The sequence below is a fragment of the Vombatus ursinus genome, unplaced genomic scaffold (assembly GCF_900497805.2).
Source record: "Vombatus ursinus unplaced genomic scaffold, bare-nosed wombat genome assembly UNPS02014932.1, whole genome shotgun sequence".
NCBI classification, from domain to species: domain Eukaryota; kingdom Metazoa; phylum Chordata; class Mammalia; order Diprotodontia; family Vombatidae; genus Vombatus; species Vombatus ursinus.
Genome location: NW_020954710.1, coordinates 15,150,184 through 15,175,883, shown reverse-complemented (window position 1 = coordinate 15,175,883; position 25,700 = coordinate 15,150,184). Strand labels below are relative to the sequence as shown.

The following is a 25,700-nucleotide window of genomic DNA, read 5'->3' as shown; positions in this document are numbered from 1 at the left end:
CACCCATCTATTCATCCATCTTTCTCTCTATCTGTCTCTGTCTCTCTATCTGTATATAGGGTTCTTTCTCCATTTCTCCATCCATCCATCTATCCATCTCTCTCTATATATCTATCTATCTACCTACCTACCTGCCCATATGTTGTATGTGTATCCATTATCCATCTGTCTCTGTCTTTCTGTATTTAGGTTTCTCTCCCCATTTCTCCACACATCCATCCATCTGTCTCTCTATCTCTATTGGAGGACTTGACTGTGGCATCGTCTCCCCCAAAATGACCTCTCCTCTGCCTCTGCACTGGAACTCTCTATCTCCTTTAGTTCATGCTCACCACCCACTCCTCCTGAATCTGTGGTCCTTTAAGCCCCCAGGGTTGGCCCAGGTTTTCATTTCCTGAAATTCAGTGGAAGGGAATGGGCTTGAAGACAGGAAGTGAAGGTGGAATAGGAAGGGTAATTGGCAGAAATTGACCCCCCCCAGCTGCTCCCACAGGTAGCAGACATAGCTGCAAACTCTGAGTGGGATCTCTCCTGTCATCCAGTCCAACCTTTACCTACGTAAGAATTCCCACTACAAGCCAGTGGTTGTCCAGCCTCTAATTAGAGACCTCCAGTGAAGAGGAAGCCTTCATTTCCCACAACAGTCCATTCTCCTTTGGGACAGCTTTCATTGTTAGGAAGCTTTTCCTGATGTCAGACCTAAATTCCCCCTTCCTGAACAATCTCCCATTGTTTTAGGCTCTCCCCTCTGGAGCCTTTTCCACAGTACAGCCCTTCACATGGTTAATGACAGATATCTTGTCCTCCCTGGTTAATTAGACGAGTATATATTAAGCACCAGCTGTGTGTAGGATTCTGAACTGTCCCAGCTAGACAAGGTACCAAGTTTAGATGATACATAATCCCTACCCTCTCAGAGCTTACAATTCACGAAAGCAAGGCACAAACACAGATAACCATTACATCTAGTCAGCAAGCATTTATTAAGTGCTTTCTATTTGCCAGACCCTGTGTTAGGCCCAGAAAATACAAAGACGAAAAGGAAGCAAATATTACCAGAGGAGAGTGTGTTGCACAGTGGAAGGAACACTGGATATGGTGTCAGAAGATAGGAGCTCCATTCCTGGCTCAGACACTTATACGACCTTAGACAGGTCATTGGGTCTCATTTTCCTCCATCTATAAAAATGGGATTGGACTAGATCAGCAGGCACTGGAGGGAGAGGCACTGATTTCACATTTCCCCTCTCATGCTTGCTACTTGTGTGGTCTTGGGCAATTTGCTAGACTTCTCTGGGCCTCAGTTTCCTCACCTGGAATGCTAAAGAGCTATACTATATGGCCTTTGAAGACCTTTCAGCTTTGAATCTCCAGAATGTAAATGCAAATTAGTTGAGGGCAAGCCTTGCTTTTATTTTGGCTTTTGTATTTATCCCCAGTGTTTAGAACAGCATCTTAAAATAGGTAGGGCTTAAGGCATGCTTTTGAATAATGTGAGCATTAGAGAGTTACCCTCCAAAGGTACTTGGTGAGGTCTGAGGGGGAACAGTGTTATCTACAGTGGGGACAGCTGTTCACATGTTAATTACGCTAAATCTTAGTTGTTTTCATATTGTCTTCCCCATTAGAATGTGAGCTTTTGTAGGGCAGGGACTGTGTTTTTACCTTTCTTTGTATAATTTAATTATACTAATATTTAATTTGTATAATTTAATTGTTAATTGCTTAAAAATTAACACAGTGCCTGGCACAAAGTAAGCACTTAATGAATGATTGTTGACTGACTGATTGTCCAGGGCAATCTAGGAAGGCTTCATGGAAGAGGTGATAATTTGCATGAGGTGTGGTAGAGCTTGTGGGCAGGTAAGAGTCCTTCCCAACAACAAAAGAAGCCCTCTCCACTTTTCTCTCAGGGTGCCCTATTCAAATCCAAAAGACTAGCTTTGGGACTGCAGAGAAGGACCTCGACCTAGAGAACTTCAAAGCACAGTGACCTTCAGCCAGCCAGGCTCGACCTTTCTGTGTAGTCTGATGAGGCCGCTAAGCACTGTTTGCTTGGGCTGAGCCCAGGAAATGTCTTTTTCTGCATGTAGGCACATGTGCACTGGCTGCTGCAGGGCATGTCCTAATTAGCCCACTATCTTTAGGCTAAAAAAAAAAATTTTGTTTTCTCTGGAATTATTCACGGCTGCCAAGTGATCTCCCCCATTGCTTTGGGGGTGCTTGTCGCACACTCGGGAGTCCTTTTCCCCCTTATTGCCTAGGATAACCCAAGCATTCAGGGTACCCTCTCTGGCTGCAGTGATCCTCTTGGCTCCATCATCTGAACGGTTTTCTGGATCCGGATCCTGGTCTTTTCATTTTGTCAGCTTTCTCTGTGGTGGGAGTCTGAGTCGGGGGTGAGCTCCACAAGTCTGGACAATGTATTACGTGAAGAAAAAGGTGAGAGAGAGAAAGAGAGGAGGGAAGGGAGAAGGAGGCAGGGAGGAAGAGAAAAAAGGGAGAGAGAGAGAAGGAGGCAGGGAGGAAGAGAGACAGACAGACAGACTTGGAGATATTTGGAAGAAACTGCAGTCTTACCCACAAAGTGCTAGGGAAAATCAAGGCCAGGAAAATGAGAAGGATGAGAAAGGAAAGGGTTAGAATGAGTGGGAAGGGATGGAGGATGAGGCAAGAAGGGAAATGAGAAGAAAGGAGGGTAGGTGAGAGAAAGGGAGGAAAGAGAAAGAAAGAAAAGGAAAGGAGAGAGAAAGAAAGAATTGAAAAAAGTATAATTCTTAGTGAGGAGGCATCTGGGGCTTTGTAATTTAAAACTTTCAGGTTACTAATCAATGAAATTCAAACCAAATTCCAACCAAAGAATGTATATAAACTGATGTGTATATCATTGTACTTGTGTAGATATAGATTATAAAACCTTAGAGAAAATCAAGAAAGTGATGAGAGATTTTGGATGTCTCAGAGAATTGCCACAGTAGTCAGGAGTGAAGAAAACACTGATGGGGTAGGATGAAATGTGTGCAATCTCTTTTCATTCTCCTATGAAAATGTGGCCATCAGCACAGAGAGTTGTGAAGGTGCTATTGTGGGGGCCAGTTGTCCTAATTCACCTAAGAAGGAAGCGTCAGAGGAACATTTTGCCCGACATCCTCCAGTGATCTGTCCCCAAGGTACTCTGAACACAGTGAGATGATAGCAAGACAAGATTACAGCCCTTGGTGAAGAGAGGCAGAGATTGGCAGGGAGAAGACCTGGCTTTGAGTGCTGCCATTACCACCCCAAACTGCCTGTTTCATCTTGAGGAAGTCACTTTCCTCTTCAGGCTTCAATTTCCTCTTTCTTTAAAAAATGAGGGGAATCATACTGGTAGGAGCAATTATACTACCTCCTCACAATTTCCAGGTTGCATCATCCCAAAAACTCTGGGTTCTTTTCCAGTTGTAAATGCTATGACTTCCCTTCTCTGGGCCTCAGTTTCCTCCTTTTAATTGGAATAGATTGGACTAGTTGATCTCGATGGCCTCTATTTTCATGACTTCCTTCACTGTGCCTCAGTTTGCTTCTCCATAAATAGGCTGGACAGTCCCTAAAGCCCCCCTTGGCTCTAACTGGTTTTGTTTCTGGGGTTCCAAAGTCTGCTCATTTAAGATATTCCTCAGGTCCTGAAGACCATATTCCTGAGACCCAGTCGAGTCAGAGCTGTTAGAAATGGGCACTCAAGGTTTCCTTGAAAGACTTTCTCCAAGAGTTCTATTTCTTCCTGTTTCATGAAAACATCGCTGAGATGTCTCTTTCTGACGTTTCTGTCTTGTTTTGTTTCAACATTTGGGCGCTCAGATTCCTATCGCTTCTTCTCCCTTGGGTTCTAATGACTAATCGTCTGAACATTTGCCAAGGAGTGTTAAAATGTAGACAAGTTAAAATGTGAATGCCTTCTCCTAGAATTGCAGCTCGCTCACTTTCTAAACTGCGGGGACTCAGGTCTGGTTACTGCCGCATGGTTGGACTCCAACATCTGTCAGGAAGTGGGGTTCATCTGGAGCTTCCCCTAATCTGACTTTCTGACAACAGAGTAAGGGATAAGACAGGACAAGAGGAACCAGAGTGCTGAGAACTGGCCACGGGAGGGTTATAGGTGTTCAAATGCTACCCCAGTGGAGTCGGAAAGACTCTGTGGATTCTAAATATGGGTTTTCAGTGGAACATTGGGTCAGAATTCCCAAAGCTCGGTGTGGCCTGTACTAGGAGTGTGTTTTGAGTCCTGGTCAGATTTCTTTCCTTCTTTCTCCCCTTCCCCCTTTCTTCCTTCCTCCTTCCTTCCTTTCCTTCCTTCCTTCCTTTTTCTTTTCCTCCTTTCTTCCCTTCTTTCTTTCCTTCTTCCCTTCCTCCTTTTTTCCCTTCCTTCCTTCTTCTCTTCCTCTTTTCTTTCTTCCTTCCTTCCTCCCTCCATTCCTCCTTCCCTTCCTTCCTTTCTCCCTCCCTTCCTTCTTTCCTTCCTACCTTTCTCATTTATTAAATACCTTCAGCCAGGATACAAAGACAAAAATGCAAAAGACCATGCCCTCAAAGAGCTTACGGTTTATGGGTCATGGGGAACTACATTAATAGAAAATATATACAAAGCATTTTACCGAGAAGGTATCCTATCAGCCGGGGGATGGGCAGGGAGGCCATTTGTGGGAAATAGCACTTGAGTTGAACCTCAAAGGAAGCCAGGGATCCTAAGAGACCAAGGTTAGGAGGGAGGACATTCCAGAAATGGAGGACAGCCTGTGCAAATGCACAGAGATGGAAGGTAGTATGTGATCTCCTGGGACCTGCCAGAAGGCCAATCTGTGTGGACCATGGAGTACTTGAGCCACGTCCATTTCTGGGTGTCGCATATTAGGAAGGATTTTGGCAAGCTGCAGAGCATCACAGGAAGGGTGACAGAATGGTACAGGATGTTGAGCCCAGGCCACAGGGATGTTGGGTGGTTGAAGGAACTGGAAACATTTCACCTGGAGGAGAAAAGACTTGGTGGGAGATGTGATAACTGTCTTTGAGTGTTTGAAGAACTGTCATGTGTAAGAGGGATTACTCTGCTTGGCCCCAGGGGAAAGAACCAGGAGCTGTGGGTGGAAGTTGCAAAAAGGCAGATTTAGACTTGATGGAAAAGGGAAAAAACAAAAAACAAATAACATCCTGCCAATGGAAGCCGCCTCCAAGTAGGATGGGCTGCTTTGGGAGGGAGGGAGTCTCCCTCATTGGAGGTCTCCAAGCAAAGACTTGGAGATGACCATTTGATGGGTGTGTTTTGGAGAGGATTCCTGTTCAGGAGTGGGTTGTACTGGATGGCCTCCGAGGTCCCTTCTGATTCTAAGATCATAATCTGTGATGGTGATTCAAATTTGGGCATCAGAAAGGACTTCTCATTATGGGTTTAAAAAAAAGTTTTTCTAATTTTGATAATAAAGGTATGAAGTGATGTCATGTGGGAAGTAAAAATGTCTTTTCCCCAGTCACTGGTTGGGCATGGGAAGAAGGAGGGCAAAGAGGGTTGTTGAAGTATGGAGACAGAAGTAGTGAATGTTCCTGAGAGGGCTGGTGCTTCTGCAGGATTGGCTATTCTGCAGGAGAAGATGGTGTAGGGACCCCTCAATTTAAGAGTCCCAATCTTGGCCTTGCTCCTTATTTTCTGTATGACCCTGGGGAAGTCCCTTAACTTACTGTTGCCCCAGTTTCATCGGATCATAAATACAGGGCTGCAAGAAACTTCACAGGCCATTAAGTTCAATCCCTCATTTTACAGATGGGGAAACTGAGTCCCAGAGAGGTAAAGAGACTTGCAAGGCACACTTCCAAGTTTCTTAGGATTTGAACCCAGGTCTTTCTGACAACAAGTCCGGTGTTCTTTCCACTATAAGACGCTGCCAATCAAATGAATGAGCTAGACCAGGTCTCTAAAGTTCCTTCTAACTCCAGAACCTTATGACTTCAGAAGCGGTGCCCCCTTTCCTCAGCTCGTCTTCATTTTGCTCCATATTTGGCTTGGAGATCAGAGAGTCATAAAATGTTAGATCTGCAAGGGATTTTGCATGTGTCATCTAGTCCAATGTCCCCATTTTGCAGTTTGGAAAAAAGAGGCCCAGAGAAGGGGAAATGAGTTCCCAGGGGTTCCATAGAAAGGTGATGCCAGACTCTGGTTTCCAAGCCTGTCTTTTGTGGATTTAAAGACTCCTTCTAGTAGCCTAATTCTGGCTGAAAACTGAGGATTCTGGGAACTGCCTTAAGTTCACAGAAGCCCCCAGCTGGTTATGCTTCTCTTCTGAAAAGGTGTGAGTCTTCCACAAAGGGAAAGATAAAAGGAAGAAGAATAGGGGGAGGGAGAGAGGTGTGGGAGAGACACAGCACATCCTCTCTGCCCAGGCTGTAGGACTGTGACTCTTGACCCCATTGTGCATAGACTAACCCGTGTGAAATGTAAAGGAGTTGCCAAGGGTGGGGAGAGGCTAATGAAGAGAACAGTACACCCTCAGGAACGTATGAGTGTCTATGTGTGCAGGAGGGAAAGGGCTAGAGAGAGAGAGAGAGAGAGAGAGAGAGAGAGAGAGAGTGTGTGTGTGTGTGTGTGTGTGTGTGTGTGTGTGTGTGTTTGGGGGTGTGCTTCTGCCCAAGCATGGCCAGTTGTGTAACAGGAAAGGAATCTTTGCTGGATCTCAGACCCACTCTTTGGCATCGCTGCCTGACCAGTGCTTTGCTCCTTCAGCTTAGTCAACCCTCCCCTCCCACCTCCATGGAATGGTGCTAGGGACTGGATTGAGATGGTAGAAATATGGGGTACTACCCCTTCTCCCTGGAGCTTCTAGTCCAGATCATTCTAGATGGAAAGACATCAGAGAGAACCTTCTACCTCAATGAACTGCATGAACCCCCAGAGTGACAAGGCAATCACAAGAGTGGGTGGGCATGATGTCTGTTCAACTTTGAAGGTCTGTCATGCAGAAGAACCATTAGATGTGTTCTCCTTGGCCTCAAAAGGCAAAGCCAGAAACCCCGGGTCTATGTTTAATTAATTCAGGAAAAAAGGAGAGCTGTCCAGAATCTGAGAGCTGACTCAGGAGGTCATAGGGTCATAGATGGAGAGCCACTGCATCCCACCCCCTCATTTTACAGAGCAACAGACTGAGGCTCAGAGGGGCAGTCCATTGACTGGGTGATAGGTTTTCTCTCATTGCTTGTCTTCAAGCAAGAGACTAGATGACCACTTGTCCTGGAGGTTGGAAGAGCAGATTTCTTTCATGACTGGTTAGACTAGATGGCAACTGAGTGTCATTTCAGCTTTCAGATTTTGTGACTTTGTGAATCATTTAACAAAGTCTTCTAGTTTGCAGAGGGCTTGAGTGGGAGCGGCATAGCTACGATATAGTTCACAGGAAAGAGCTGTCATCTTGGAATTAAGAAAACTGAGTCTGAGCCCCAGTGCGACCCTAGGCAAGCCTCTGTGCCTCAGTTCTCTCATCTGTAAAATGCATTTTCTACCTTGGAAGGTTGTTGTGAGTGTATTGGCATGCCCCAAGGAGGCGAAGAGGGAGGGAACAAACATTTGTCAAGTGCCTTCTATATGTCAAGCCCTTTAAAATGTTATCTCATGTAATCCTCGCAACAACCCTGGGAGGGGAGGTGCTATTATTATCCTCATTTCGCAGTTGAGGAAACTGAGGCAGACAGGTGAAGAGATTTACCCAGAGTCACACAACTAGTGTCTGAGGCTGTATTTGCACTCAGTTTTCCTGATTCCAGGCCCACCACTTTGTGCACTTTGACTGCTAGCTTCTCTTTCCCTTGACAAGTTGTGAATTCACCTCTTCTCAGGTTTGGGGTTGTCCCATTGAGCCTTTTGTTCTGATTAAAGTTCTCAACTTCAGGGTTACAGTAGCAAGGAAGGTCCATTGTTTGGGAACTTTGTCAGCAGCGATCTGCTCAGTGGACGGTTGATCTCCTTACTGACCTCACTCAGAAGTTGGGGATTTGAGTCAATACCAGAAGACAGACCTGTGCAAGTGGGGACCAGAAGCCTGGACTAGGTGAATTCACACCTTTTCAAACAGTTCAAATTTGAACTCTGGATCTGAGATTTAAGGAAAAGACTCTATCTGGATTCAGCCTAGGACAGATTAGGTACTGGGGCCCTTCAGGAATTCAGCCCTGCCAAGGATTTTGCAGTCAAGCAAGAGATGAATGTGGTTCAGAAACACACCAGGCAACTCATGCTGCCCTGGAAAGGTTGCCAGTGAGATTTCCAACAAAGTTGAAGTAGCCCTACCCCAAGGTATAGAGAGTATATCCCAAGCATGGTCAAATGTAGGGGCAAGAAGCGACCTGGGAAGAATGAACCAGTAGCATCCTAGGTACACTCGGGTGCATTGGAAAGCTTGAAGAGAGAATGGCAACTGTATTGAGACGTTTATCTTGAATAAGAAATCTTGCAGGTCATAGAATGTCAGAGCCGGAAACGTCCTTAGAACATAAAATGTCAATGCTGAAAGGGACCCTAGAACATAAAATATCACCACTAGAAAAGACAGGAGGACCTGAATTCAAATCTTTTTTCTACTGTTTACTTGGGGCAGCTAGGTGGCGCCATAGTGCATAAAGCGCCAGGCCTGGAGTCAGGAAGACTCATCTTTTCAAGTTCAAATCCAGCCTCAGACACTTACTAGTTGTGTGAGCCCAGGAAAGTCACTCAACCCCATTTGCCTCACTTTCCTCATCTGTAAAATGAGCCAGAGAAGGAAATGGCAAACCATTCTAGGGTCATGGAAACTCAGACGTGATTGAAATGACTGCAACGCCCCCAAAACTGCTTGCTCTCTGTATGGCAAATCACTTAACCACTCAGGCATCAGTTGCATCATCTGCAAAATGGGGGAGGATGTGTTGTACTTAATGGTCAGTTAGGTCCTTTCCAGTTCCAAATTACATGGTCCTGTTTTATATCTCTTTTTAGGACAGGTACCTGCTGATCTCAAGGGCAAGGTCAAGATCTGGAAAGTCTGAGGGTGTATATGTGTATATGTATATATACACACATATCCATATATATATATATGTATGTCTATATATAATATATAAATAAATTATGCAATCTATAATATATTGTATATAAATATATTACATGTATATATACATATATGTGTTTATGTATACATACATATACATCGACAGGTGCAGTTCTCCAGGTAAAGCTGTGTACATCCAGTGGTCCAGGTGCCAAACTCTCCATGCATCACTCTTCAGAAGCTAAGCTATCCAGGAAATAAGTTTTTATTAAGCACCTATAATGTGCCAGGTACCTCACTAAGCACTTTACAAATACTATCTTATTTGCTCCTCACAACAACCCCAGGAGGTATGTGCTGTTATTATTCCCATTCTACAGATGAGGAAACTGAGGCAAACCAACATGAAGGGAGCTGCCTGGGTCACATGACTAGCCAGTCTCTGAGGCTGGATTTGAACTCAGATCTTCCTGACTCTGGCTATATCCACTGCATCATCTAGTTGCCTATCCTTACCTCTTGGTGCAGTATAGGTCCAGTGCTCCAGCAGTCCCTGTCCAGATGTCCTTCCCCAGGTGTTATCTTCTCTGGGAGATGCTCACTGGGTATCACTCGAGGGTCTTTCTAGGTATAGCTTCCAGTTAGCAGCTGTCTAAATTCGGCTCTCCAGGTACTACCAAGCTTCACTTTCTAGATGTAGCCTTCTGGGTACTAAGCTCCCTGGGTGTCACCTTCCAGGTGCTAAGTTTTCCACGTGTCACTCTACAGATAGAGGTTCCAGGTGAAGCTTTCAAGGTTCCATGCTCTCTAGGTACTAAGCTGTCCAGGTACTAAGTTTTCTAGGTGAAGTTGTTATAGTTCTATGCTCTCTACTACTAAGCTCTCCAGGTATCACCCTTCAGGTGTTAAGTTTTCCAGGGGTAGGGCACTCTCCCAGCCAGCAAGGTTCTAAGCTGCCTGGTGCAGCTCTCCAGGTGCTAAGTTTATCAGGAGTCACTCTCCAGGTGTTCTTCTCCAGATGTGAAGCTCCCCAGGTGCTAGGCTCTCTCTGGTCCCTTCTCTAGGTGTAGCTCCTTGGACTTAATGGGGTTTTCTCTTCCTGTTGAGGCTGTCATTGATAATCACCTGAGTGTGACCTCCTTCTCTTCTATAGTCACTGGTTTACATGGGATGGCCTGAGTGCGATTATTTATCCTTGTCTCAGATCTCTATGACTAAGGACTGCACACTCACTTGAAATCACTGGAGCCTTATGGCTTGGTCAATCCTTCTGGGCCTAAGGCATGGGCAGAATGAAGAGGACAAAAGGGAACCCCTTGTGGCGTATCTGAACATGGGACTGATAGCTGTGCAGCCCCTTAAAGAAATATTGAATTGAATGCAAGATGGTAGAGAGATTACATGTGATCTGGTAGGGAGTAAGTGGGAGACTTGCAGAGGCTTAGGAAGGGGTAGTGGGCCCTCCCTTTCTCTCATCTGCACTGAAGGCTCAGCCAGTGAATGTTTGGCTCCAATTGTGACATTTGTCCATCGAATCCCGTGACTAACCAGCATCCAGGCCTTGCCAATTCTTCCTCCAATCAGTCAGCCTACATGCATTCATCACCTGCCATTCATGTTCTAGGTCCCGTGTTAGATTCTGGACAATAAAAAGACAAGCAAGAGACAGTGCCTCCACTCAGGGAGCTTACATTCTTTAGGAGAGAATAACACACCCATATAAAGTAGAGGAAACATCAGTGGCAGGTGATTTGTCAAACACTAGCAGCTGGGGGGAGTCAGGGAAGGCTGCACGTAGAAGGTGGCCCCTAAGCTGAGCTTTAGGGGTTCTCTGAGGGGGGACGGATGGATTGGAGAGGGGAGACACGTTAGGATCATCTCGACTCTGTCTCTCTGACTGTCCTCTTTTCTCGCCTGGTACAGTCACTACAGAAGTACCTGCATCATTTGAATTTGCATAGTATATTTCCACATGAGCTAGAACTAATGACCGTGTTTTTATATTATTATGACTTTCAATGGTGCTGGTTCAACTCTGTGTGACCATAGAATTCGTTATTCACACCATTGGGGATCTAGTTGTGCTCTGCATGCTCTCGCTACCTTACATCCGGATTATTGCGAGAGCGTCCTAATTCGTCTGCCTGCTTCTTCCAGTCTTTCCTCTCTAATCGATCCTTCGTTCAGTTGCCAAAATAATCTTCTTAAAGCACTTCTCTGACTGTGTCACTCTTCAGCTCAAGAAGCTTCAATGGCTCCCTACTGCCTCCAGGATAAAATATAAACATCCTGATCTGGCATTTAAAACCCTTCACAATCTGGCTTCTCCTTTTCTAGACATTTCACAGGAGATTCCTCTAGAGGCACCTGTGTGGCTGAGCCTGGAATCAGGAAGATTCAGATCCAAATGGAGCCTCAGACACTTACTAGCTGTGTGACGCTGGGCAAGTCACTTAACCGATGCCTGCTTCAGTTTCCTCATCTGTGAAATGGGAGTAATAGCGACACCTACCTCCAAGAATTGTTATGAGTGTCAAATGAAGCAATATCTATAAAAAGCTCTTAGCACGGTGACAGGTATATAGTAGGCGCTTGTATAAATGCTTGTTCCTTTCTTTTCCCTTAGAGGCATGAGCATTCAATTCCTGACACTTTGAAAACTATGGGACACCTCAGAGCATGGGAGTCTGAAGACCTGGGTTCAGATCCCTCTTCTGAGGCATCCTTCCTGTGTGACTTTATGCAAGACTCAGAACCTCTCTGGGGCTTGGTTTCTTCATCTGTGAAAATGAGGGGGTTGGATTAGGTGACCTCTGAGGTCCCTTCTGCCTAATGTGTATTGGTCAAGATGCCTGAGGTCTAGTCCACAGGTTTTGCCATTAGCTTGTTGGCTGACCTCAGGCCAACTTCTCTGAACACTTTTTTTCTCACCATCTATCAAATGGGCATACTGATCCGTTGCACTCCATCCCCACCCTGGGGTGACAGGGGTCCCCGCTAGGCAGCATTCGCCTCGTGCCTTGGGCTTCTTGAAGAGAGGGGCAGTGGAAGGAGGGGGAGGAAGTGGGAGATCCAGGCTGCTGATACCTAGCTTCTGGCCGCTCTGGAGAAGAGGAGAGATAACGGAAGGGGACGGGGATGTTGTGCTCACCAGACAATTCCCCTCAGAGCTAGCAAAGCATTTGCCCTTTTTTTTTTTTCCTTTGGTCTCATCTCTTCCACCCTGTTAAATGCTTGGTTAGATTTCCCGAAAACTTGGCACCTGGGAAGGCTGATAGAGTGGGTGAGGTGAACATGTCAGTTTATCCCTTCGTGCAAGTGGTGACCTGTTGGATGGGGAGGGGGGAGGGCTAGGGAGGTGGGGAGAGACCCAAGGAAGTATTTGGGATGACTTGAGGTTGGCTGGCCCTTTAAGAAGTCTGTAACAGGACACCTCTGGTCCCGAAGAAGGGTAGCTGATGTTTCCATTTCTCCTAAACTGACTGTGTGTGTGTTTTTTTCACCACCCCCCCTTCCCTCCTCCCCCTTTTTCCTTCTCCAGTCCCAGTTTAATCTGCTCACCAACACCATGGATCAGAACAGCAGCAGCCGCGCGGCCTCCACCAGCCCCTACAATCCAGAGCACTCCGCCAGCGTCCCGACACACTCTCCCTACTCCCAGCCCAGCTCGACGTTTGACACCATGTCCCCTGCGCCTGTCATCCCTTCCAACACGGACTACCCCGGCCCCCATCACTTTGAGGTCACTTTCCAGCAGTCCAGCACCGCCAAGTCGGCCACTTGGACAGTGAGTTCATTCCCCCCTTCCCCTTCTTCATCTCTTGCTTTTGATCTCTTCGTCTGCGTCCCCTCCCTTCCACTGGTGCCTCTCTCGGGCATCCCTGGACAAGGAGGAGGGGTCAGGATGGAGTTGGGAACTTTAGCATCGTCTGAGCGAGTGAAGCATTATCGGATCTGAGTTACAGACTTGTCTGTCGCCCAGTTTAGCTTTGATTCAGTACTTCTGCCTCAGCAGCTGTTTGGGGCGGCGGGGCAGGGAGGGGGAGAAAGAAAGTCCCGTCTCAGCCCCACAGCTGAGAAGCCTAACGTCATAGGGAGCTTATGATGAGAGCAGTTAGCCCGGACAGCCGTTCCCTCCGCCTCGAAGCTGCTAGACCCAAAGGAATGAATTGAGAGGTGGGAAGATTTAAGAGGAACAGATTTCTAACTAGTAGAACTGTTTGATGTGCAATGGGCAAGTCATTTAGCCCATTTGCCTCAGTTTCCCCATCTGTAAAATGGGGGTAATAATAGCACCTACCTCCCAGGGTTGTTGTAAGGATCGAATGATAAAAAAAATTGTGAAGCATAGTGCCTGGCACATAGTAGGCACTATGGAAATGTTAGCTATTATAATTTTTATATATTTTACATAATTTTTATGTTCTATTTCTATTTTTGTTTGTATTTATACTTCTATATTACAATATAACTTATAATATATTTTATGCCTGAGGAGCTGAGTGGCTTCTTCTTTACCGAAGGGTTTCAAGAGATGGCTCGATGCCTACTTGTCAGACACTTTGCTGTTGAGAGTCCTTCGGGGTCTAGATTGGATGAGATGACTGTAGAGGTCCCTCTCAACTGTGATGTGCTGAGATTCAGTGGGATTTGCTGAGCTTTCTTTCCCTGGAGGTCTTCAGGAAGAGACTGAGGGAACACTCAGTGGGGATGATGTCAAAAAGAATCTTGTTAACTCCACGGCTTCCACGGTCCCTTCTGAGCTTAAGGTTCTGATATTTGGTTGGTGTTTGCTAGCGTGCTGAGGTGGAAACAATGACGGCTTTGGAGTTAGGGGACCTGGGTTCCCATTTCACTTCTGTTCTGTGTGTATTGATACACTTGGCTATGTGGACAAGTCGCTTTTTCTCTCTGTGCCTCAGTTTCCTTATCCAGTTGAACTAAATTATCTCCAAGGCCCCTTTCAGCTCTGAAATCTGAGGTCCTCTAATCCTAATAAACTTTATCTTGCTCAGCCTCAGTTGTCCCATCTGTAAAATGAGGGCATTGGACTAGATGGGCTCTGGGGACCCTTCCAACTCTAGCTCTGTGATTCTCTAATGCTATAGCCCCTCTTGATAGGTGAAGGAAGGACATTTTGGTTTCCTGTGACGTTGGGGCTTTGGAGAGACCCCAGATTAGAGGCTGATGGGGACAGGTGATGACCTTATGGGGTGCAGAGCTGGGAGAGTGTTTGGGGAGCAACCAGCAAACCTCATCCCCTTTGGGAGATCCCAGGTCTTGCCTTTTGCCTACTTTCCTATGTAAATGACATGGAGAGAGGCTGCCCAGCACAGAAGAGCCAAGGTCCCTCCTCTGAATCTCCAGCCCATTATCTTGTCTTGTAATTCTCTCCACTGGGGGTTCTGGGGAGGCGAAGCTCTCTCAGGTGATAAGGGATCAGGCAGGGGCAGGGGCAGTAGCGGAGGTGAGCGGGAGAGGCATGGAGAGGAAGGCAGCAGGGAAGGCTGCCAGAGGAATTCAGCACCAGGTGGCTTTCTCTTCCAAGGAGCACACGACGTCTGTGCTATTGCTCCCAGCACTTTGCTCTTTGCTGTCTCAGGGCTGTCTGGATTGGGAGAGCCAGCTTCTCAGAGCTGTGTTTTCCCCAGCAGCTGCCAGAGGAGGCAGCCGGTCAAACACAAACATCAGAGAGCTCTGAACTCAATTACTCCCCTTCCTGTCATTATTGATGCGTCTCTTGGGACGGGCTTGGCGTGTGGTCCAGGATTTACCAGCAAATGTCTGGCTGAAGGGGGCTGGCAAAATTCTAAGTTGTGTGGTGCTCACACGTGTGCACGTGTATGTGTGTGTGTCTGTCTGTCTGTTGGTCTGGCTGTGTGTGTGTGTGTGGTCAGTCTTAGCTCTAGAGCCCTTTTCTCTCAGAAATAGAATCAATTAACAATCAAGGAACCCAGCATCTATTAAGTGCCTGCTGTATGCCAGGCACCATGATAAAATCTATAGATTCAAAATCAAGTGAAAACAAAGACATTCTATTGGGGAAAGACAATGTGCATGCATATGAGTATATACAAAACAAATCCAATTAATGAGTATTTATTAAATACCTGCTATGTGTCAGACACTGTGCTAAGCGCAAAGACCAAAAATAAAAGTTCAAGCTTACCTTCTGTGATAAGAATAACAGCATGGATAGAACAAGGCCACCACATAGTTCCTTGGGTGGACCCAAACACTCCCACACCCATAACAGTATCAAAAGCAATTATAATACACCAACTATAATAGTCATAACCATATAGAGGAAGCATAGGGCTTTGGACTTAGAAGACCTCATTTCAAATCCTGCCGCCATCATGGCTGTGAGACCCAACCTAAGTCAGTACGTTAGGGAAGGTCTGTCTATATAGGTAACAGAGCAGGTGCTCATCAGCATTGGTGGAGGGAGTTTCGTTATTGTGAATTCTCTATGACGAAATCACAGGTCTGGCAACTCTTCCCCTCCCAATACCAATAATTAAAATAATAATGAGAGGTGAAATTTGTATTATACTTAATAAGCTGACATTTACATAGCATTTAAAGCATTGAGGTGGTTTTTATTGTTTGTCCTTTGTTCTCAAAGAGGACCATGACATCAGCAAGGTGATGCCATGACTTGCAAGTGAATTGGATTTAAATGAGGCAGGGCTGTGCAAAGTTACCAAGCCTCACTTTCTCCTCCAGAGCTATGTGGGTCTGGTGGCAAGATGTAGATCAGGATGACTAGAGATGGCCCCCAAAGCAGCTAGGCAGCTCAGTGGATACAGCACTGGTCAGGAAGATCTGACTTCAAATTCAGCCTAAGACATTTACTGGTTGTGTGATCCTGGGCAAATCACTTTATCTCTATTTGCCTCAATTCCCTCAACTATAAAATGGAGATAATAATGGCATCTACCTCCCCAGGTTGCTGTGAGAATCAAATCAGAAAATATTTGTAAAGCGCTTAGCAGTTCCTGGAACGTTTGTTGTTGTTTTTCAGTCATGTCCAACTCTTTGTGACCCCATTTAGAACTTTCTTGGCAAAGATATGGGAATGGTTTGCCATTTCCTTCTCCTGCTCATTTTTTTTACAGATGAGGAAACTGAGGCACACGAGATGAAATGACTTGCCCAGGGTCACACAGCTAGTAAGTGCCTGGCACTTAGTAGGTGCTATATAAATGCTTAAGATCGAAGCATGCTATTTTCTCTATCTCTCTCTCTTTTTTTTTGTTTCTTCTTTCTTGTGGCTTTTTCCTTTGGTTCTAATTCTTCTTTACAACATGATTAGTGTGGAAAAATGTTTAGTATGATTTTACATGAATAGCCTATATCAGATTAAATGCCATCTTGAGGAGGGGAGAGCAGAGGGAGGGGGAGAAAATTTAGAACTCAAAATCTTAAAGAAGTGAATGTTGAAAACTAAAAACAAATAAAGTTATTAAAAAAATAAATGCTTAAACCCTTCCCTTTTCCTCCTTAAGGCTTACCAAGAATATTATATCCATTATTTTGTTTGAGACTCACAACAAACCTATAAGGTGGGTGCTGTTATTATCCCCATTGTACAAATGAAGAAACTGAGGCAAACAAAGGTTTGCCTCAGTTAGTAAATGTCAGAGGTAGGCTTCAACCCAATGGCTATATATATCTACAGTTAGTAAATGTCAGAGATAGGCTTCAACCCAATGGCTATATATATCTATATATATGAATTTGGCATGTAAGAAGGACCTAGTAACTGGAGATCCATTTCATATAGGCAGTGGTGCTTGAACTGAGCTTTGAAAGAAACTAAGCATCCTAAGGGGTAGAGGTGAAAAGGGGGAGATCCATTCTATCCTGTGCAAAGGATTAGATCCCCATAGCTAATCAGTCACCAACTGTCTCCCCATATCTCTCACATCCATCTCCTTTTCTCTCTCCACTTCCCTCATTCATCACCTCTTGAACAGACTATTTCACTAGCTTTCTAACTGGTCTCACCCCAATCCATCCTCCACACAAGCGCCAAAGTGATTTTCATGAAATGTGGGTCTGATTATTTTAACCCCCTACTCAAGAAACGTCAATGGCTCCCATCACCTCTAGAATCAAATATTTCCACTATTTTAGAGTTCTTAGTCTCCCTTATTTCTCAAATGCCATCTTTAGCATGACACCTTTCCTTATTCTCCCACGTGCTGATCCCGCTGTCCACCATCTTGTATTTATGTTGTTCATATCTAGGAAGTGTCTTCAATTATTGTATCCTTAGCACAGTGCCTGGCACATAGTAGGTGCTTTGTAAATGTTTGTTGGTTGAGTGATTGATTAAAAGGGACATGAGATAGACCAGGTGTAACAACAACTCCATAAGGTAGGTGATAATGACAATAGAATAATAATGTTGTTGTTCGGTTGTATCCAACTCCTCGTGACCCCATTTGGGGTTTTCTTGGCAGAGATACTGGAGTGGTTTGCCATTTCTTTCTCCAGCTCATTTTACAGATGAGAAAACTGAGGCAAATAGGGTGAAGTGACTTGCCCAAGGTCACCTAGCTAGGAAGTGTCTGAGGCCAGATTTGAACTCAGGAAGATGAGTTTTTCTGACTCCAGGCCTGGTGCTCTATCTACTGTGCCACCTAGCTGCCCCTGGAATAATAATACTTGCCATTTATATATGATGTACCCAAAGTCTTAGAGGAATTTTAGGCTTGAACAAGCTTAAGTTAAATTAAATTAGATTTAAATTAAATTAAAATTAAATAATAAGCTCTAAAAAGCTAACAAGCTTAAAACCACACTAAGACCTTTCAGACACTGTGTCTAACACTTTAAAGGGTTTAAGGCACCTTCTACATTTGATCCATTATCTCACGGGAGGCCTTATATTCATCTTACATTTTACTGACAAGAAAACTGATTCTTAGAAAGGGAAGTAGCCAGTCTAAATTTATGTTGTTAGTAAGCAGTAGAGAGGAGGTTCAAACCCAAGTCTTCTGGTTTCAAATCTGGCACTCTTTCCACTAAACCATTCTGATCAAGGATGGGAACTGGGGGAGGAAGAAGTTTTTCCCACCACTGTTCAGTGACTTGTACCTGCCCCACCCCCAACCCTTCATTCACCCACAAGTCTGCCAGAGAAGTTAGGAAAATTTCCCACCTGCTTTAAGGATGTTTTCTCTGTTCGTATTTTTTGTGTCCCATCTGGGTGTGTACTGTACCAAACATCTCTCTAGTCCCAACCCCTCGCTGGTCCTGTGCTCACAGCTGGTGTTGTGTCAGTCTCCCAAAGCTTCCATGAAACCTCCCTCTGGTATCTATTTCCCCAGTTCCTTGTTTCTGCCATTATATCAGGGGTTATAGCTCAATGGCCATCAGATGGCCTGACTCCAAGACCACCTCCTAATCAATCGAAAGAAGGCTGACCTCCCTCCTCGGGAAACGGGTCCTCAGCATGTCCCAACCCTGTCACCATGCCAGCTTCTTATGAGAAGTCAGAGCTGATAGATAATAACAAGAAGAAGAAAATCTTCCTCTGTCTCTGACATCCTGTCGGATGCTTTCAGTGAGCCTATAGAAGATGAATTGACCTCTCAATTTTTTCATTTAAACGCAAGAAGCAGTTAATTTACGCTCCTACTCACTGATACATAGAATGTGCAAACATAACAATAATAGCAGGAGAGCACCTTGTCCCTGGACCTTTGGCATCTGAACTGCATTGAAAAGATGAGAACTTTCATTTTATTGTGTTCATGGAAATCATCATAGCACACATTTATATACCATTCTAAGGTTTTTCAGAGTGATTTCCCTAGACTAACTTGTTTTATTCCTATGGGGACTGTGTGAAGTAAGGGCTGTCATCCCCATTTCATGGAGAAGGAAATTGAGGCCCACAGGGAGTTGTGACATGCCTGTGGTCAGACAACTAGTGTTGATCAGAGGCAAGATTCAGACCTGTGTCCTCCTGACTCCCAGTTCTAAGAAGACTGTGGTTCAGTTCACAGACAGAACTAGGGGCCTGGATTCTAAGTCTTAGCTGTGTGGCTGCAGGTCACTGACTTCCTCTTTTTAGACCTCAGTTTCCTCATCCCTAAAATGGGACAAGATGATTTCTAAGGTCTGGCATTCTGCAAGAAAGCATGGCAGGGTAGAAAGATAAATGAATAGTGAGTTAAAAGGGTTGGGTTCAAATGTCAGCTCTCAGTTAGCATCTTTGTTGCTTTCAGCCAGTGTCCTCTCTGGATGTTAGATTCTTCATCTGTACAGTGAGCAAGTCAGGAGGACCTGAGTTCAAATCCAGCCTCAGACACATAACACTCACTAGCTGCTTGACTCTGGGTAAGTCACTTAATCCCAATTGCTTCACCCAAAACAAAACAAAACAAAACAAAAAAAAGACACCATTTCCCAACTGTACATTCCAAACACTTGACACTTACTAGCTGTGTGACCCTGGGCAAGTCACTTAACCCCAATTGCCTCAAAAGATAAAATAAAAAATAAAAATAAAAATATTAAGCACCTACTAGATACCAGGCACTGTGCTAAGCATTGAAGGTATACAGAAAGGTAAAAAACAGTGCCTGCCCTCAGAGAGCTTACATTCTAATGGAGAAAACAGCATGGAAACAAACTCAGTGCAAACAAGATGTAGAAAATAAGAGAGTTCGGAAGGCAGTCTTTTTTCTTATCAGTGTCCTATTAGGTTCAACCTAGGAGTGTGGAGTGGGAGAATTCGGATTTGAATTCAGGCTCTAACCAAGTGTGTTAGGTATACAACCTTGACCAAATCACTTAACATCCCTGTGCCTCAGTTTCTTCACTTACAAAATGAGGGAATCAATCAACCAGTGTCAAGCTCCTGTTATGTGCTTGGGGACACAGAGATAGGAAAGAAACAATTCCTGGGACTAAGGAAAGTGATGTGACTTGTCCAAGGTTCATCACCAAACTTGGAATTGTCTGAGGATGGATTTGAACCCAGATTCTCTGGAGTCCAGTCCAGCCCTTTATATGGAGCGTGCCATTCTCCCTCACAGACTTCAGTAACAGAGGACATGAGCAACTCAATGAGAATCATCCTCTTGTGTAGGGCCAATGTTGCCCCCCACCCAGGCTGAGCCAGGAGCTGTCTCTCATGCCCCTGGCAGGTTTCAGAAAAATTCTTGGCCAAAAACCAAGTAGAGTGATTCCTTTGGAAAGCAGAGAATCCTTCACGGACCTCTGGACAGTGTCCCGGCCCATTCTCATGCTAGATGGACTTACAGCTCATGATGTGAGAAAAACCTTCAGAAGAGAAGTCTTCTCCCTTCCCTCAAAGTAGAGAGTGACATTAATTATATCCATTTCTCTACGCCTCCCCGCCCCCCAGCTCGCTACCAAACTGCTTGTTTATATTGGTGAGTTTCTGCCTCATCATTCACTGTCTTTCAGAGCTGATAAGACTACTCCCTTCCCCACACATGCAGAAATACACACAAACACACATCTCTAGCTTGTCCGCCATTGCTTTGTCCAGACAAAGGTAACGAGAATAGTCCGGTCCGTGCTCCCCACCGTAGGCCTCCCTAGCCTCTTATCGATACGGGGGTGGAGGTGGGACAAACGTTGGAAATGAGATTTTTTGCACCTAGGTTGGCTGTGAGAAGACCCCCTGCCGAGCTTTTTTTCTTAAAGGGGGAGGCAGGAGGGACATGGAAGCCTCACCACCGTGCAAGATGGAGCATGCAGGGAGCTTGCCTGCTTGTTTGAAGCTATCAGGGCCCTCAGTTAGCCGGAGCTGTCTGTACTTGCTGCCGATGGCAGGAGGCCTCCGCTCCTTCCCTGTACTCAGCTCCTCACCACGCCAGCCAGCTGGTAACTGATAGATAATTAGTATTTTTCTCAAGTACAATTCCAAATTGAGTGCAGTTTTTTCGTGTCTCTCTCAGGGAAGAGGAAAACATCCCCCTTCCAACCCGAGCTTCCTCCTCCCTGGTTGGTAGTGTTGGGAGCTGTTAATAGGGTCTTTGGCCCCAGCCTAGCTGCAGGCTCACCTCCCACAGAGTGTCCAGAAGTGTCCAGGTGGTTTCCTCCCTCCCCGGGCTGGAGGAATCATTGTACCAGGGGACACAACTCCCTGACTCCTTGTAAGTGTCCTGACTCCTTTCTGTCACCTCCTGCAGTCTGTCGTTGTTAAGACTGCTCTGGGACTTCCCACAATGCATATACTCGTACACAAATGTACACATGCTTACACATATACACATACACGCATCCCACTCAGCACGGAGGAACTATGTGCAATGCCTAAGAGCTGTCCAGGGTCCTGATGGCGAGTTCTCACCCCAGAACTCCAAGATGGCTGATTAGTTTCCTGGGGTGCACAAAGGAGAGTTCCATTTCCATTGGTGCTGGGCCAGGGGAAAGACTTTTAAAATATCAGCTGGAGGTTTTACAGTAGATATCAGGAAGGATTTGGTCATAGCCAGATGTTTTAAGACACTAGATTAGGTGGGTGACCAGGACAAGGGGAAAAACCACTTCTCTGGAGTTTTCTGCAGAAGGTTTGTGGGAAGAAGAGAGGGGAAAGACCTTGAGGGAGAAAAGTTGAATGAGAGAGAAAAGAGAAGCATAATTATAGTGGGATCAAAAGTGAAGAGTGATAGGAGACAGAAAGATATAGAAAGAGAGAGACAGCAATTGAGAAAGATTGAAAGAAGAGGGAAACTGATACAGTGATATTGATCCAGGGAAATATTGAGTGGGAAAGTTTGAGAAGGGTATGGATACAGAGGAAAATGTTGATATAGAAATGTTAATGCAGGGAGAAATTGAGGGAGGGAGAGAGAGAGAGAGAGAAAATATCTTATTTTCTACTACATGCCAGATACTGCACCCTAGTAATACAAAGAAAGAATGAAATAGTCTTTGCCCTCAAAGAGCTGGTAAAGTTGGAAAAACTCTTCCCCCCCCTTTCTATAGAAGGGGAAAATGCCTACAGATAAGTACATAGAAAATAATTTCATGTGTAGTCTAGAGTTGCCTGAGGGGAGGGAGGGGATGGATCAGAGAAGGTCTCCTGTAAGGACTTGGGCTGAGCCCTAAATGGAGCTAGGGATTCTAAGAGACCAAGGTAAGGAGATAGAGAATTCTAGGTGTATGACACTGCCTATGCAAAGGCATGGATATAATCAATGGAATGTCATGGACAGGGAACATAAAGTAGGTCAAGCTAGGGTTAGATGCAGTCCTGATCAGAGACAGAGGAATGAGAGGTCTCGGAATCTGAGCCTGTGATTGCAATTTGGTCCTCCCTCTTATCAGTACTGTGTAGTGATGTATACCCTAAACATTGAAGACTAGCTTATCTGCTTCCTTTGTCCCTGCCCCATCCCCCACTGTAAAAGTACTGGGGAAAGTATTAAGACCTATATGTCTTATATGTGTGTGTATACACACATTCACATATGTATGTGTGTATACACATATACACACAACTCCCTGCATAATATATACGTGCATGCATGCATATGCATGTATGTATGTATGAAAGTATTAATGCCCATAGCAGTGTCCAAGGTGGTGATAAAAGTGGGCTGAGCATCATATGGATGAGAATGGGTATAAGTACTAAGGTGCTAAGGGCAAGGAAGGAGAAAGGATTCTAACTTGATTCAGGCTTGTCCTATACCAAGATGGCTCTCAATTGGGGGGAAATTCTATGACCACATTAAATCTAATAGATCCAGGTTGGAGAAGTCTTTAGAACTGAGTGTAACCTGAGCCATTAGATATAATGGATGGATCACTGACTTGGAAAGTCAGAAGACTTGGGTAAGAATCCCACTCCTGCTACCTTCTACCTGTGTGGCCTTGAATAAGTCATTTCTTTTCTTAGAGTCCCAGTTTAATGACAACATCAATAATAACTAGGTGGTGCGGTGGCTAGAATTCTAGGCCTGAAGTTAGGAAGACTTCTCTTTCTGAGTTCAAATCTGGCCTCAGAGATTTCCTAGCTGTGTCTGGACAAGTCACTTAACCCTGTTTGCCTCAGTTTCCTCGTTTGTAAAATGAACTGGAGAAGGAAATGGCAAACCACTCCAGTATTTTTGCTAAGAAAACCCCAAATGGGGTCACAAAGAGTAGGACATGAATGAAAAAATGACTGAACAACAAAATCTATATAACACTTTTAGGGTTTGCAAAGTGCTTCACAAATATTCTCTCATTTGGTCCTCATAACAACCCTGGGAGGTAGATGCCTATTATTACCCCCATTTAACAGATGGGGAAACAAGTTAAGAGATATGAAGTCGCACAGCTGCTAAACGTCTGGAGTAACATTTGAACCCAGGCTTCCTGACTCTGGGACTAGCCCTGTTTCCATTGCGCCACCTAGTGGCCATATGTAAAATGAACTAGATCAACGCTATCAAACCCATGGCCTGCTGGTCCACGTTGACTTCTGGGAGTGGGGCTGAACCAGATTAAAATGTAGTTGGGAAACGTTTGACAAAATAAAGAAAAATACACTAGAACATAAATTATGTTGTATGTGGTTTTCTGAGTTAATATGCAGCTACAGGGATCCCTAGAGGCCCCATTTCTGTTTGATTTTGACACTATTGAATAGATGTTCCCTCAGGCCTTTCTAGCTTGGATATTCTGTTTTCTAACATAACATTCTATGTCCCAAGGTCCCCTCCAGCTCTCACCATCTATGTCCAAAGGAACTTTCAAACTCTGTGATTCTGTGTTCCAGGTTCTCTCAGGAATTGTGTGATCTAAATTCCTGTTCCTGTCCAGCTCTAACATTTTCTGTCCTAAGAACCCTCCCAGCTCTATCTAACATTTTACATACTAAGTTCCTTCCCACCTCTGACATTCTATGTCCTAAGGAACTTTCCATCTTGGACATTCTATATTCTAAGAATCATTCTAATTCTCATTTCAATGAGGAAGCTTAGAGTTCTGGTTCAGTTACCTTCCCAAGAAGCTATACTACCTTTCTTACTATCTGGGGTCACTATATTATATATAACTAACTATATAATTGTTACAAATAATTCTACTTATTAACAATCATAAGTTATTAATGCATAACAACAAAGTGGATGAGCACATATTAGTTACTAATAATTCTAGTTATCAACATGTAGCTATTAATAGCCCATGTTCATATGATAATATTATTAGAAATAATAACAAATAGTAATTTGTCTGAAAAAGATCTGAGGGAGAGAGGGTCTGAGTGGACAGCAAGCTGAAGATGAGTCATTAGCAGAAAATGGCAGCCAAGAAAGCTAGTGTAATCTTGGACCATGGTAAGAGAGGTATAGGATCAGGAGTAGAGAAATGACAGTACCTCTCGTATTCTACCCCAGTCAAACTGCACACAGAGCATTGTGTTCAGTTAACACCACATTTGAGGAAGGAGAGTGTTCTAAGGTGGATGACAAAAACAGCGGGAGAGGTTGAATTTACATTATAGGATGGTGATGGACCAAAGGAGCCAGAAATGTTTGTCCTAGAGGGTGATATAAGAGCAGTCTCCAAATGTCACATGGAAGAGAGAAGAAAATTGTCCTGCTTGGTCCCAACAGGCAGAATTACTAATAGTAGCGAGTGAAGATTTCAGGGGCAAATTTGAACTTGAGGTAAATGAGAACTCCCCAAAAGTGTGGGCTTCCTTAGGAAGCAGTGAGCACCTCCTCTCTGGAGGTTTTCAGACAAAGACTGGAGGGCCATGTGCCTGGAGCACTGTAGAAGGGATTCATGGCCAGATACCACATTCCTCTGGTTGGCCACTGAGATCATTTCAACACTTGGAAATGAAATTTGGAAAGGGAAAGGGATGTGTCCATGGTCACACTGTTGATTTGTGGCAAAGCTGGGTCTTTAATCCCAAACAGGAGAACCCTCACTCTAAGGAGAGTAAAGAGCATGGGCTAATCTTTAGTAAATCTCCCTCATTTCCCATAAGGAAGTGGCCACTGGTCCAAAAGACTTCTCTGTGAATTCCACACAGGCTCCCAAGCCTCACTGCTACCCTCGGAATCCTTCAGTGATGACAAGAATCTCAGACACTTCCTGTTCTTTGCTAAAGTTATGCAACTAATTTCAAGGCAAAGAAGAGGAAGTCTATACTGCAGAGTGACCACAGGGATGGGGAAAGAACAGGATGGTCAATCCTCTAACAAGACCTAATACTTTCATAAGTAAAAGCTTCTCCACAGTGCACTGTAAGATACAATCCTCACACTAGACCTTCGATCTCCTGACTCTGAGCATTTTCAATTGCTGTCCTCCAAGCCCAGAATTCCTCCTTCCTCATTTCCATCCCCTAGTTTCCTTGGCTTCCTTCATGTCTCAACAAAAACTCTTTCTTCTGCAAGAAGCCTTACCCAGTCCCCCTAAATGTTAGTGCCTTCCCTCTAGTGAGTATCTCCAACTTATTCCATCTACATCTTGTTTTCATGTTGTCCCTTCTGTTAAACTGGGAGCTCCCGGAGAGCAGGGACTGCATCTTACTTTTCTTTGTATCCTTAGCACAGTGCCCAGCACATAGTAGGCACTTAACAAATGCTTGTTGACTGACTTGTTGACTGACAATGACCCTGGCTAAGCCAGAGGTTGATTTAACAGAGTGATCCCAGATAG

At 44.7% G+C, this 25,700-nt stretch overlaps 1 protein-coding gene across 4 annotated transcripts in view; it reads left to right on the top strand.

Moving 5' to 3' along the window:
* The window catches only part of LOC114029523 (tumor protein p73), a 208,105-nt gene that overhangs the window by 110,468 nt on the left and 71,937 nt on the right, over positions 1-25,700 (top strand). For all 4 annotated transcript variants that reach the window (XM_027843999.1, XM_027843998.1, XM_027844000.1 and 1 more), the window contains one exon: positions 12,583-12,828. In XM_027843999.1, the coding sequence (XP_027699800.1) occupies positions 12,583-12,828 (246 nt within the window). The remainder of the gene's footprint in view (positions 1-12,582; positions 12,829-25,700) is intronic.